General features: G+C 28.6%; 1 protein-coding gene and 1 pseudogene across 1 annotated transcript; both read left to right on the forward strand.

The window, feature by feature from the left end:
- The first annotated feature begins 5,559 nt into the window (after nucleotides 1–5,559).
- On the forward strand, nucleotides 5,560–7,607 carry LOC113370664 (nucleoporin Nup37-like). The gene is made up of 5 exons (XM_026611361.1): nucleotides 5,560–5,853; nucleotides 6,154–6,273; nucleotides 6,336–6,609; nucleotides 6,735–6,921; nucleotides 7,306–7,607. The coding sequence occupies exons 1-5, from the start codon at nucleotides 5,701–5,703 to the stop codon at nucleotides 7,556–7,558; spliced, it is 987 nt and encodes a 328-aa protein (XP_026467146.1). The 5' UTR covers nucleotides 5,560–5,700; the 3' UTR covers nucleotides 7,559–7,607.
- A 374-nt stretch (nucleotides 7,608–7,981) lies between these two features.
- LOC113371009 overlaps nucleotides 7,982–13,987 on the forward strand; it is a 20,543-nt pseudogene continuing 14,537 nt past the window's right edge.

Here is a 13,987-nt window from a genome sequence, read left to right on the forward strand (position 1 = left end):
CATATTTAATTGTTTAAAATTTAAATGGATTTAATTAGATGAATGTATTTTCATGATAGCGAAACTAATTATATAAATAAAGCTATGAATATTTAAGGGCACTGAAAGTGAACAATTGAATCATAAAATCTTTTAAATCAAATACTTAAAATAAATGAAAGTCTAAAACACATAAAAAACTTTGATCAGTGTGCACATTATAAAAAACAAAAGACTAGTACAAAAAATTATTATTTGTAAAAGTAATATTGGATAATTTATTGTCAAAAATGTCTAGAAGAAAATCTAAATCTAATGATGATTATTCCCAAGATTTACCCATTGAGACAATGGCATTAAAATCCAGCACTGATAAAAATATTAAGGATGTGTCGTGTACCCAAGCTGCTCTGAAGGTCCTGGGCTGAGTGTGAAGAGAAGCAAAATGGAAATGGTGGCAATGGTAGTAATGGTAATGGTAGAAAATATCGAAATGGAAATGGAGAAAATATCAAGCTTGAAACTATCCCACCAGATCCAAGATGGCCGAATGCAAATGTGGTAAATATTCAAATATCCATCATAGATTATATTATTTATATAATAAATATATATTTTTTATTAGATATAATAATCAAATAATCATATCTTCATCAAGTTCTAATAAATTTTAGACCAATTATTGCTTCATGATGTATGTTGATTATCATCGATGCATTAGAAAGAAAGGTGATGATTATGAACCCTGCCAATATTTTCAAAAGGCCTACAAAGGTTTATGCCCTGTTGAGTGGTTTGAAAGATGGGATTCACAATTAGAACAAGGTACGTTTCCCAGAAAATTTGAAGAAAAGCAAGAATCCTAATGAAGATTTTCCAAAATGATTTTATTGTTCCCTTTAGATCAAACATTTTTCCATAAAATGTTATACAAATTTATGTAAGTGTAAAACTCTTTATTATAATATTTTATTATAATTACATAATCAAATTGCCAGATTTGCATTTTTTTTCTTCCTATGTGTACTTAAACTACTACTTCGAGCAAATTTTTTCATACAGATTTTGCATTCAAAATCTTTTCTCATTGTATGCACAACTTGATGTGCTTTAAGGGTATTATAGTGTGTAAAACTTTTTGAGCATGTGGAACAAGAAAAAACTTTAAGCCCGTATGAGTGCGCATATGTGAGTTTAGAGCAGCTGCATTAATAAAACTTTTATCACATGTATTGCATTGATATTTTTTATCTCCTGAATGAATTTTCATGTGAGTTTTCAAGTTAGATGATAATGAGAATTTTTTTAAACAAATGGCACATGAAAAAGGCTGTTCACCAGTGTGGCTTCGATTATGCTGCCTCAAAGCACTTGCTGTGTAAAATGTTTTTGAACATGATGTACATTTATGATGTTTACTGCCAGAGTGTGTCAAGATATGTACTTTAAGATTACTTTTTTGTGAAAATGATTTGGAACATATTGTACAAGCATAAGGTTTTTCATGATTATGAATTCGAATATGTGCCTTTAAAGAAGATATAACTGCAAATGCCTGTCCACAAACATCGCAAATAAATGGCCTTTCACCTGAGTGAGACCGTATATGGTTTTTGAGATTTGTTTTCACATTAAAACCTAAAATAAATTTTATAACATTTATATCAATTACATATTGATGGGATTATTTAAAGTGCAAACCGTAAATAACCACCTTTATTGCATATTGGGCATATAAATGATTCTTTGGTAATGTGTGTTCGAACATGAATATTCAAACTAGATTTATTTTTGAAAATGCATCCACAGGTATCACAGATATATTTTGTTTTAGTAACATTTTGCTTTTCAGGCTTTAATTTTTCATCACATATATGCTTTTTATAGTTATTATAATTATATGGCGGGCAATTTTTTTCTTCATTAAAATTGATATCACATTGTTCTTCAGATTCTACATTATCAATGATAAATATATCGCTAGTATTTTCTGATAAGCTTGACAAAGAGTCTAATACATCTATCTTTAGAGTATCTAATTGATTTCGAATGTAATTAGAAGATATTTCGCACTGTTTTATAAAATTGTATGCATCATTTAACTTTTGAACACATGAATTGCATATCGAACTGGCAACGTCATTTGTATCTGATATCTGAGAAAAATTAAGTAATGATAAGTTTTTCTAAATATAAATTATAATTATCGATTGATCGATCGATCCTACCTGTAAATTTGTTACTTTGTTTAATCTATCTAAAAGGTACGAAGGGATTTTTTTATAACCCCACTGACAATCATTTAATTCATTTCTATAAGATAAGCATGTGCAGCATCTTTCACATGTCATTTCTTTATTCCTGGATAAATAATATACTAGTTAATATGATAATGACTTTAATAATCTAATACATAGAATTTAAAGCATATTTGTCTTTTACAAATTGACAAATACAGGCAAAACATAAACCATGAACAGTGTGAAGTTTATATTAAGCTTATGCAGGAACACCAACCAAAACCTTTAGTGCGTTTTTTAAATATTGTAGAACCTCGATTATCCGGGTTGCATCCGGATACTTATACTTGTTTATCTATGATCCGGTTAATCGAAAATCCGGATAATTCAAATATGAAGAATAATGTTTTGTTTATCAAAAATAACAAATACATACATAGATATCCAAAAAAATCGATGTTTATTAGAAAATTAACACTTACATATTTTCTTAGATTACATTATACATATTATATTAATCATGAGGTAAAATATTCAGATATGTAAAGTATCAATAAAGAAGTAAAGTTGCTTACAAATAATTTGTTGATCGTTTTTGTAAAAACCAACAATATAGAAATTCATCTAAGAGTTCATATGTAATATACGGCAATTGTTCTTGAGGTCTTAAATTTGCAGGCAGATAGCCTTCTATAACTAACTCAACGTGCATTTCCATCTGAAAACGAATTTAATTGTTACAAGTCTATAATGGGCTTCTCCGGTCGAGGATGGATATTTTGACCTCTATTTAACCAACTTATAAAATTGATGTAATATTTCCAGGTAATATTAGCCTCAAATTGTCAGAAAAAAATACAGGCAATAGGTCTCTCCTGCTTCATTCAAAAAAATACTTTTTATGTTACGTTAAATGATGCAACTATATAGAGTATAAGCTCTTAGAATATTACATTATTTCACATCCGCCTTTTTTAGCACCTTTGCCGGCATGCTGATCTTCATAATCATTATTCATTCTATTACAAGTCTGATCGGCTTTTAAATGTGGTGTTTCGGTAGTTACCATACTTGTAATAGGTTTAGATTTTATTTCCTTTGATAAAGTTGTTGTTCTATCTTTAATTCTCTGTAATGCTGCTAATGTATCCATATCATTACTTTGTTTACTCATACTTCCTCCTATATTTTATTTGTTAAATTTTATCTTATCCACATCACTTTATTTTGTTTTTGTTTGTTGAACTTGATTACTTTGCTCAACTTGGTGATTTTTTGGGGTAGCTATTGGTTTTTTTAAAGAATCTTTTATTCTATTTGCTTCACGTTGAGTATTAATTTTACTACATATATTTTTACGTATAAATTGATCTTATTCACTGCTTAAATTTTTATTATTGACCAATTATCTCAGAACAAAATCCGCGTTTAAAATGGCTACTTAGAGGCTCTTATTCGTCATTGTTCGTCATCATGTTCGTAGAAATTAGCTTCGTGTCGTATGCTACTTAGGGGCCTAGACAATATATTAATATAGACGTTTCTCTCTCGCGGTATTTGCGTTCAGAGAGCTAGGGAAAGTCACGACCGCAATATTGGGTGATGGCGCTTTAATCGCATGTCGCTCGGCAGCCTCGTGCTCCAAAATGCATTCAAATTAAAGCGCCAAAATTAGAAATAAAAGAAAATTGTCAATTTTAAAAATAATTTATTTGTATTTAAATTTTGCATTACAATAGTCTTATATTGACATTGTTATACAATAACAAAACATACCAAACAATAATACATATATTAAAATAGATATCAAAGTAAATAGCAATATGTTGCAACAAACATATTTATTTAAAAAAAAGGAAAAATAAAAAGTTTAACGAATTACAGGATTCCTGCCTTCAAGTGGATAATCATTCATTATTCACTAGCAATAATGTTGTGAACACAAAACATGGTGTTTAAATTATAGTGTCTGTGCATTACTTTATTAACTAATAATCATTCCAAGTAAGATTTGTCACTTTTCAGCACATTCTTTGCGATAAATCCAGTCATGCTAAATGGCTCTTGATATTATCTTGAATATTCAAAAAACTGCTGCATTAAATTAACTTATTTTATCATCTTGCACGGCAATTGGATTTCGTTCATTAACTCAGTGGCGTTCCTAAAAATGTAAAGTCTAGTCTATTTATGCTTTTCCATATATATTTAAGAGCCTCCAAAGTTTAATACAATTCTGAAAAGTTAGAGAAGCCTTGCCTTTCTTATAAAAGAGCCCTAGCTTGCTCCCAAAATGTATTGTGATTAAATTATACACTGCTTTAACAACTGCTTTATATCCTCTTCATTTAAGAGTTATAGATTTTGTTTGAATCACAAATAAAACCGTATAAACAATTATAAAACACTTGTAAACACAACAATCACAATAAGAATCAAAACAAAATTTTGACATTTCTGGTACATATTGCTCGTGAATTACTAACCTGTCAAACTTGTCATCGGCTCACTAGCGCCAAATTTGCGCCTAGCGGTCGTGACTGGAACTACGCGTTGTGAACGCGGATTTTGTACTGAGATATTGGGTTCGTTCCATAGCCAATGACAGTCCGAAACTGTTTCAAACTAGACCAAACTCTTCTGATTTTTCATGGCATTGGCAATTTGGTTTGGATACATCCAACGCGTTTCGAACTCAGCTCACTCGTAATAATAGTAATTATTATTTTAATACATAATATTAGTTTAATATATATATATATATATATATATATATATTATATTAAACATATTCTAATAAAAATATAACTTGATAGCATGAATTTGCTTTGTAATATTTCCTAGTTATATACGTTATGTCGCTTTAATCTAATATTCTACAATTTGGACTCCTGTAAATTCATTAATTTTTAATGTTCTATTTGGAATTAAATAAAAGTAATTTAATCGTATAAATTGCGAGTTTTTGTTTGTACGGGTACAAACACAAAAATGATAGTTTACTCATCGACTTGATGGAACGCATTACTGACAATCCGCAACATTGAATCCGAAATTTGGATGAACAGAAAAAATGTTCTGGCATGCGCGGACGTTCGGACAGTTCGGACGTCAGATGCTCGGAACGAACTCAATAGGCCTGACTTAGGGGTCCTATGATAGTCGCAAATTTGAGCCGATCAAAATTTTCATTTTGAAATTCTAACCTGTTAATTTCCTAAAACCGTTAACATATTTTTGACAGTTAGTCTTAGGTTAGGATCGTTCCACAGTATCATTTGTGCATTATATTCTGAATTACGTGCATATTCATGTATTTATTATATTTATTCGTTATATTTAATTATATATCTATATGAGTTAATTATAACTGGTATGTTCAACTGAATATAATTATTCAATGTTATTAAATACCTGTTTCAAGATAAAATCAATTCAGTCATATATTTAGTATTTAATAATATAGAAGATCTTTTAAAAAATGCATAAGATGCACCAAGATACAATACCCACTCATACAATTTTACTTGCTGAGCAAATTTATAGTGTAGCATTTTCACCTTACGAATGGTCACAGAATTTATTATGTATAGCGCTGCTTAATAAGATCACCGTTGCCAGCATAAGATTTCAGGTAATATTTGATATGTGTTTATTTTTTATGATTTGGTTTTTATTGCTACTAATAATAAAGATTTAAAACTTTAATTCACAGTCAAAGATAAAGAGATAAATTTGTTGTACTAAAACTTATATATTTTTTATTAGAACCTTAAAATTATATGCACAGCTATTTTGAATTTTGCATTTCTTGAAAATAACAATGTGATTACTATATATAATAATAATCTTTTCCTAATGCTTCATGAGTAATTAATGTAAATGAAATAAAGAAATATTAATACTTTCTACATATTATTCAAAAATTATTTAGGAAGCAAATGATGAACTTTCTACACCATATGATTGGACAATCCTGCGTGAGTTTCACAATGACAGTAGATGCCATTCGATCTGCTGGTCACCTGATACTTCGCTTTCTGTTATACCAAAGGTAAAATAGTTATACATTGATTTTAAGTTATAATGTTTTGTTAAGATGCTAATTTTATTTAGGTGGTGTTGTTTTGCATAGCCTGTGCTGATTTTCAAATTCGGATTATTAAAAGTAATATGGTGGATAACGATACTGTTACTGTATTATCCGGTCACTCTAATTATATAAATTCAGTAAGTTGGGAACCTGAAGGTGATTACATAGCTTCTGTTAGTGATGATCATACAGTAAAATTATGGACCACTAAAAGTACCACCAGCACAGATAAGTGTGTTGCTACATTAAATTTATCATCTCCTGGTATGGATGTATGTTGGCATCCAGAAGAGAATGGTAATATTTTATACCATATCTAATAATAATTCTAGAATATGAATACAGTATTTAAAGCTTTTCTATTTTATCTTCTTTATTTCATTCAAATTTTATATGTAAGTTCAATTTCAAATGTCCATTAGGAAAGTTATTGGCTGCTGAAAAGAATGGGCTCATACATTTGTATAATATACACTCTCAACAAGCTATATTGTCTTTGGATGCTGGAAGTGTTCCTCTTATGAGTGCTCATTGGGCTCCTTCTAATGGGGCTCGAGTAGCTGCTATAACTTCGGGAGAGTTAATAGTATGGGATATGGAAAAGCCGAGGTAATTAATTTTTGATTATGTGTATTTTATTACGACTTCAACATTTTATTAGTTAATGGATTTATGGGTTAAAACTAGTTTTAAGATTGTTAAGTTGTAAAATCTATTAATTAATAATTGGTTGCACAATCTAATAAAAAAACTTATTGCAACATTATAATTTTACTAATTAATGAAGATAAATTGACTGGTTTTATATTGATTAATTATATAAATTGTAGTTATCAAAATATTTTATTAAGATACAATACCTACAATATCTAACAGTCACTTAATGTGATATGTATTTGTAACCTGATCGCTGAATATTTTCATGTTATATTTTTGAAATATAATTATATATTATATATATTTGAATTGATATTTTTTTCTATTATTTTCTAGTCGACCTATTGAAACAAGACCACTGCATGAAGATGGTGCATATTTCTTAAGGTTTTCATCAATCAGTGATCTAGTATTAGCGACAGTAGGTCGACCGCATAACACTTTAAAAGTTACTCATACAAGAATGAAATTACCGCAATTAACGTCATCACTTATGTTATTTGGAGGCTTGACCTGGCATTATATCTTGCCATATGTTTGTGTGGCTAATGACCGAAAATTATGTTTTTGGAAGGTTTCTTCTAAATAATGAATTTGAAATCAATTTTTGTACTATTAATTTGATCAAATATAGATTTCTACAAAAAGGATTCTTGTAATTATATTTTTAATATTATATTAACTTTAGAATAAAATAACATATTTTATTTATAACATCTATGTATTTGTACAACGTTTTTATTTGCAATATAGAATGATTTTGATATTGCACAATTTTTTATGTTTGAATTCTGTTTACTTTCCCGCAGATTTACCACGTGCTGAAAACTTCTGAATATATTTTGGTCACGTTGGCATTTACCACATGTTTCATCTCGGCAGTTGGTACCAAGAAATGTGAAACGTAAATGTCAATTTTCTAGGTTGAGTGATGTTTTAAATTAATTCTGGATGCCGGCATGTGCATAAAAATTATATAGGAAATGTAGTATATATGACTAAAAATTATATTTTGAACTACTGTTTTCATATGTTAATTTTTATCGTATTCTTTAATTTTATAATTTCTCTTTTATTTCTTCCATAACCTCAAACTTAACCATCAATATGGGAAAAGCGAAAAAGCTTAAAAAAAACGCAAATGATGACGAATTGTAAGTAACTTTTGATAACACTACTCAATATTAATATATTACTAGATTTTCTAACATTGAATAATAAAATAATAGAGATAGTGATATTGATACTACTGATGCTGCAGTTAAAGAAACAACAAAGGGAAAAACTAAATCTAAACCACAAGAAAAAATTATAGACTCAGATAATGAAGATACAGGCAAAAAGAAAAAATCTTCAAAGAAAGACAAAAAGAAAAAGGTAGTTGACAATGATAGTGATGTTGATGACATCACTAATGAGATTGATGATTTAAATATTCACAAAGAAATTGAGAAACCGAAGGCTAAGAAGCCTGATATAAAGAAAGGAGGATTTGCTCTTTTAGCTGTAGAAGGTAAAATTTTGAGAATTGCATTTTAATGATGCTTATATATTTTCTTATATAAAAATATTAAAAACTTAGGTCAGCGGTTTCCAACCTTTTCTTCCTTGCGCCCCCCTTTTGAATGATAAAAATATTGCGCCCCCCTCCCATTCTTATTTTTCTAACAATTTAATTTAAAGATACTTAATATAACTGAAATTATGCCAAATAATACACAGTATTATAAAAAATATACATACAAACATAACTATTTATTATAATAATTTTCTGTTTCACATAAGTAAGATCTAAAATTTCTAAAGCATTATTTGCCAAAGTAGGAAAATCGTCCTTTACTGGTAACCAAAACTTAACAATATATTTTCGTCCTGAAACATCTGCGTCAATGTGCTATCACTAGATAGATCAATTATCATTTTCTGCTCTGCTATTGAATGACCAAATCATCATGTTTTTCAATGACAAATGGATTTCTAATCCTTGCATTGATTTAATTAAATCGCTAAGTCTTTGAAAAATATCAACTAAATACGCAAATTTTGCGAGGAACTTTGTGTCCTAAAATAAGATTGCTCCATCTCTTTTGTTATCAGCAAGAACTATTGCAATTTCTTTTTTGAGTTCAAACACTCTTAGAAGTACTTTAAGTATTTTGCTGATTTGTTTTTGACACTTACTCAGCATTTAAAAATAATATTTTTGAAACAGCTTTGCGCCCCCCTGGAACGGTATGGCGCCCCACCAGGGGAGCGCGCCCCACAGGTTGGAAATCACTGACTTAGGTATATATCAAAACATTATTTCTTGTTTTTAAGTTGAAATTGAGATAATAAGCAAATTACAAAGTTATATAAAATAAATAAATTCAATTTTTTATCAGTACTGTTATAAACTATAAAAAATAGTATTTTATTATGTTAACATTCTTACATTTTACTTATATATATATATATATATATATATATATATATACATAACTATATCATTTTATATCATAAAAACATCTTTAAATATCTACATTATACAATTCGAAATTGTGTTAAATAAAATATTATTTAACTTTTTTTTAATAGATTCAGCAGAATCAGCGCCAAGTGACAATGAAATTTCTGAATCTACTACTAATACTTCATCGAAAAATAAAAAAGCTAATAAAAAGATAGATAGAAGTGATAGTATTGAAGATAATAAGCCAAAACCTGATGGTGGTAAAAAAAGCAAAAAGTCTAAAAAGAAACGAAATGATAGTGAAGAAGATATAGAGAAAGTTTTAGCTGAACTAGAACTTGAATATTCCGGTGTCAAAAAGGATGTTAAAGAAGAAGAAAATGTGGGAAAAGTAGAGAAAGTAGCTCAGGTAGAAAAGCAAGCCAAACCAAGCATTAAAACTGAAATTAAAGATCAAAGTGAAGTAAAAGATGATACAAATGAAGAGTCTGGAGGAACGGTTAAAACTGCAGCTCAGAAGAAGAAAGAAAAAAAAGAGCGTGAAAAGCAGAAAAATTGCAGATGAAGCAAAAGGTGTTCTTTGATAAAGTTTGATAAATAACTTACTAAAATAGTAAAGTCAAATGAATTAATTTTAATCATCAAAATATTATTTTTTTAATTACTTTTTAGGAAGTTAAACCTGTAAATACTGACCAATCTACAAAATCAGCAGAAGAAAGTAGTAAGCAACAAGTTGAAACAGTAGCGGGGGATGATGATGAAAATAAACAAGATGATGCAGAAGAAGATGATGATAAAAAGAAAAAAAGAAGAAAGGTAATAATTTTGACTTCATCTTTAACATGTTTCGATAGCCAGATCTTCAAGATAAAGTGCTTATATTTATATCATTTTTTTAATATTTTATATATTAAATAATTAGTATAAAAAATATTTGTATAAATTAATACGTTAAAGAAAATTTGTCTCATGATGGTGAATATAATAAATTAATATTATTATTTTTAGTGATGTTGATATGGGTTAAATAACATGTCAAATAATGAAAGAGAGCAGCTTTTGGCTGACTATATTTTTTTGGAAAAAAATTACTTGAAATTTTGTTTTAGGTGCAAAAGCAGCTGAGGATGCGAAGGCAGCGGGCAAAGGACCAGGCAAAAAAACAATTGCAGCAATGCAAGATGCTTTGAAAAAACTCCGAGAAGAACAAGAAAAATTGCAAAGAGAAGAAGAAGAAAGGATTCGCAAGGAAGAGGAAGCTGAAGCTGCTAGATTAGAACAAGTGAGAACAATAAATTGTGAATAATAACTCAAATTATTGCTCATTAGGATATATTTATCTAGTATATATTTTTTTGTTTTTCTATTTAATTTATTTCTTTTAATGAATTTATCAACTGATTTGTTTTTGATATACTTTAGATTAGGTTGGAACAAGAGCGGAAAGAAAAAAAAAAGAAAAAGGAAAAGGAACGTAAAGAACGTTTAAAAGCTGAAGGCAAACTACTTTCTGCAAAACAAAAAGCAGATAAAGCTAGAGCCCAAGCAATGCTTGAATCTCTTAAGGCAAGGGGACTAGAAATGCCTGAAGTGGGAGAGAAGAAACCTAGGTTTGCATACTTTCGATTTTTAAGAATCTTTTTATTTATGTTTATTTTTTACTTATGCTATTTCATTATTCTAGAAACTTACTTCATGAATTGAAAATTTGAATTTAGAAAAATATGTTTCAACAAGTAAATTTGCATTGGTAAATTTATTCAAACATAAGTTAATTACTTTTATAGACTTGGAACAAGAATTCGACCTAATAAATCTAAACAGCAAGGTAATAAGGAATCTACGGAAGTGCAATCTCAAGTTGATGCTGATAAAGTAGGCGAACAACCAGCAGAGAATGTGGTTGAGCAAAGTGCCGAAACAAAAGCTATTGCCGAAGAAGATGATGTTAAGGATGCATGGGATGCTGATTCAAGCAGTGAAGAGGAAAGCACAACTGAAACACCAGGTTAATTTACAAATTATGCATTATTACTATAATACTCAAAGAACAAAGAACATATTTGTAGTAAATGATATTTTATTTTATTGAAATGTTTATAAACTTTGTAGCAGTAACTGCAAAGTCTGAAACAAAAGTGGATCAATCTGCAGAAAGTAAAAAGGAAGAAACTTCTTCAGAAGAAGAGTCTGAAGAAGAAAGTGATTCTGAGTCAGAATCTGAAAGTAGCGAAGACAGTGATAATAGAACTGATGCAGAAAAAGAAACGAGAAAAGGCTCTCCAGAGAATACAAGTACCACTTGCTAATGAAAATAAATCAAATATTTAAAAAAAAACTATTGATTTTATCAATATTTTAATTATTTACAGAAACGCAGAATTGATGCAGAACAGAATAAATCATTAGACAAACTGAGAGCTGCGGTGGTTTGTGTGTTGGGACATGTAGATACTGGAAAAACAAAAATTCTTGACAAATTACGTCGCACAAATGTGCAAGATGGTGAAGCTGGTGGTATTACTCAACAAATTGGTGCTACAAATGTTCCAATAGAAAACATAAAGGAGCAAGTTAAAATTGTTAAAGGGGTTAGAATTAAAATATATAGTTTATTTTGATTTGATAATAATAATTTTATTTTTTTTTGAAAACATGAAAAATAGTTATAGTAGAAAATAAATACAGTTGTTTAATTTTTAGATATCAGATACTGTATTCAAAATTCCTGGTTTACTGATTATTGACACACCTGGTCACGAATCTTTCAGCAATCTGAGAAGTCGAGGTTCTTCTTTGTGTGATATTGCTATCTTGGTAATTATAATTCAATTTTTAAAATAGTTTATAAAGCATATTAACAGTTTATATGTACATATATAATACATATTATATATGTACTAATACATTTATTTTAACACTAGTAAATTATGAAATATATAAGATTTTTATCCTAAGTGACGTTCAAATTAAATATGTATATAACACAGTTTTATGTTTTCTGGTTAATTTTTCAGGTTGTTGACATTATGCACGGTTTGGAACCACAAACTTTAGAATCTATTAACTTATTAAAAACTAAGAAAACTCCGTTTATTGTTGCATTGAACAAAATTGACAGATTGTATGATTGGTCAACTATGGCTAGGAAAGATGTACGAGACGTTCTCAAAGCCCAAGCACCGAATACACAATTAGAATTTGAACAAAGAACTAAAGAAATCATAGTTCAATTTGCTGAGCAAGTATGTTTTGTTTATTTCGTAGAGTCAGTACAAATATTATTTAAAAAAACTATAATTTACATCTAAAACTTTCAGAAGAATAATTACTTATTATCAAAATGACAAATTTTAATAATAAGCATATTCTCTTTAAATATTTATGAACTTTTGTTGTCTTCTTATCAATATGTTTTATTTTCACTAGGGTTTAAATGCAGCTCTATTTCATGAAAACCCTGACCCAAGAAGTTACGTTTCTTTAGTTCCAACTTCTGCCATAACTGGAGAAGGAATGGGTAATCTCTTAGCCTTAATTGTTGATTCATGCCAGAATATGTTAGCAAAACGCTTGATGTTTAGTGAAGATTTGCAAGCTACAGTATTAGAGGTAAAGAATTTTATTCATGTTATTTACAAGTTTATTAATTGATTATTAATTGAATTTTTAACATCAATAACCTATAATAGTAGTTTTGATATAAAAATATAAGCTATACTTATTTTTATAAATTAGTGCTATATTAATTTAATATAATGTTAAATATATCAGTAATTTGATAAAAAAAAAAAACGAAACTTTGATTGAACAGGTTTATATCTATATTCCCATTTAAGGTTAAAGCGATACCTGGGCATGGTACAACCATTGATGCAATTTTAATAAATGGAACTTTAAGAGAAGGAGATACGATTATTTTAGCTGGTACTGATGGACCCATAGTTACACAAATTAGATCATTACTAATGCCCCAACCAATGAAGGAACTCAGAGTTAAAGTAAGTATCTTGAATTGCAAATATATTTATAATTAGGTTTTTCTGTGATTTTAATAATTAAGTTTTGTGTTATACATATTTGTTTTTATATTTATAGAATGCTTATATTGAACACAAAGAAGTAGTTGCAGCACAAGGTGTAAAGATAGCTGCAAAAGATTGGAAAAAGCAATTGCAGGTTTAAATTTACAAGTTGCACAAAAGCCAGATGAAATTGACATATTAGGTACAATATTTATTTATTTATATATATATATTATCATAAAACATTTTTAATGAAGTTGAATTTATATCATTTATTCAATTAGTACATAAAATAACTATCATTTGGATTCATTACCATTATAAAATTTACTTTGTAGAGATGAGGTAGCTAAAGAACTGAAAAGTGCTTTAAGTGGCATCAAGTTGCAAGAAAGAGGTGTTTATGTGCAAGCAAGTACATTAGGATCTTTAGAAGCCTTATTGGAGTTCCTTAAAGTCAGCAAAATTCCGGTAAGTTCTTTTATAAGTGAATTATACATGTATATATTAAAATATTTCAATTCAAATTTCTCAAATT

The sequence above is a fragment of the Ctenocephalides felis genome, unplaced genomic scaffold (assembly GCF_003426905.1).
Source record: "Ctenocephalides felis isolate EL2017-DRISC unplaced genomic scaffold, ASM342690v1 CF-g0.4_SCAFFOLD_01492, whole genome shotgun sequence".
In the NCBI taxonomy this organism is placed as follows: domain Eukaryota; kingdom Metazoa; phylum Arthropoda; class Insecta; order Siphonaptera; family Pulicidae; genus Ctenocephalides; species Ctenocephalides felis.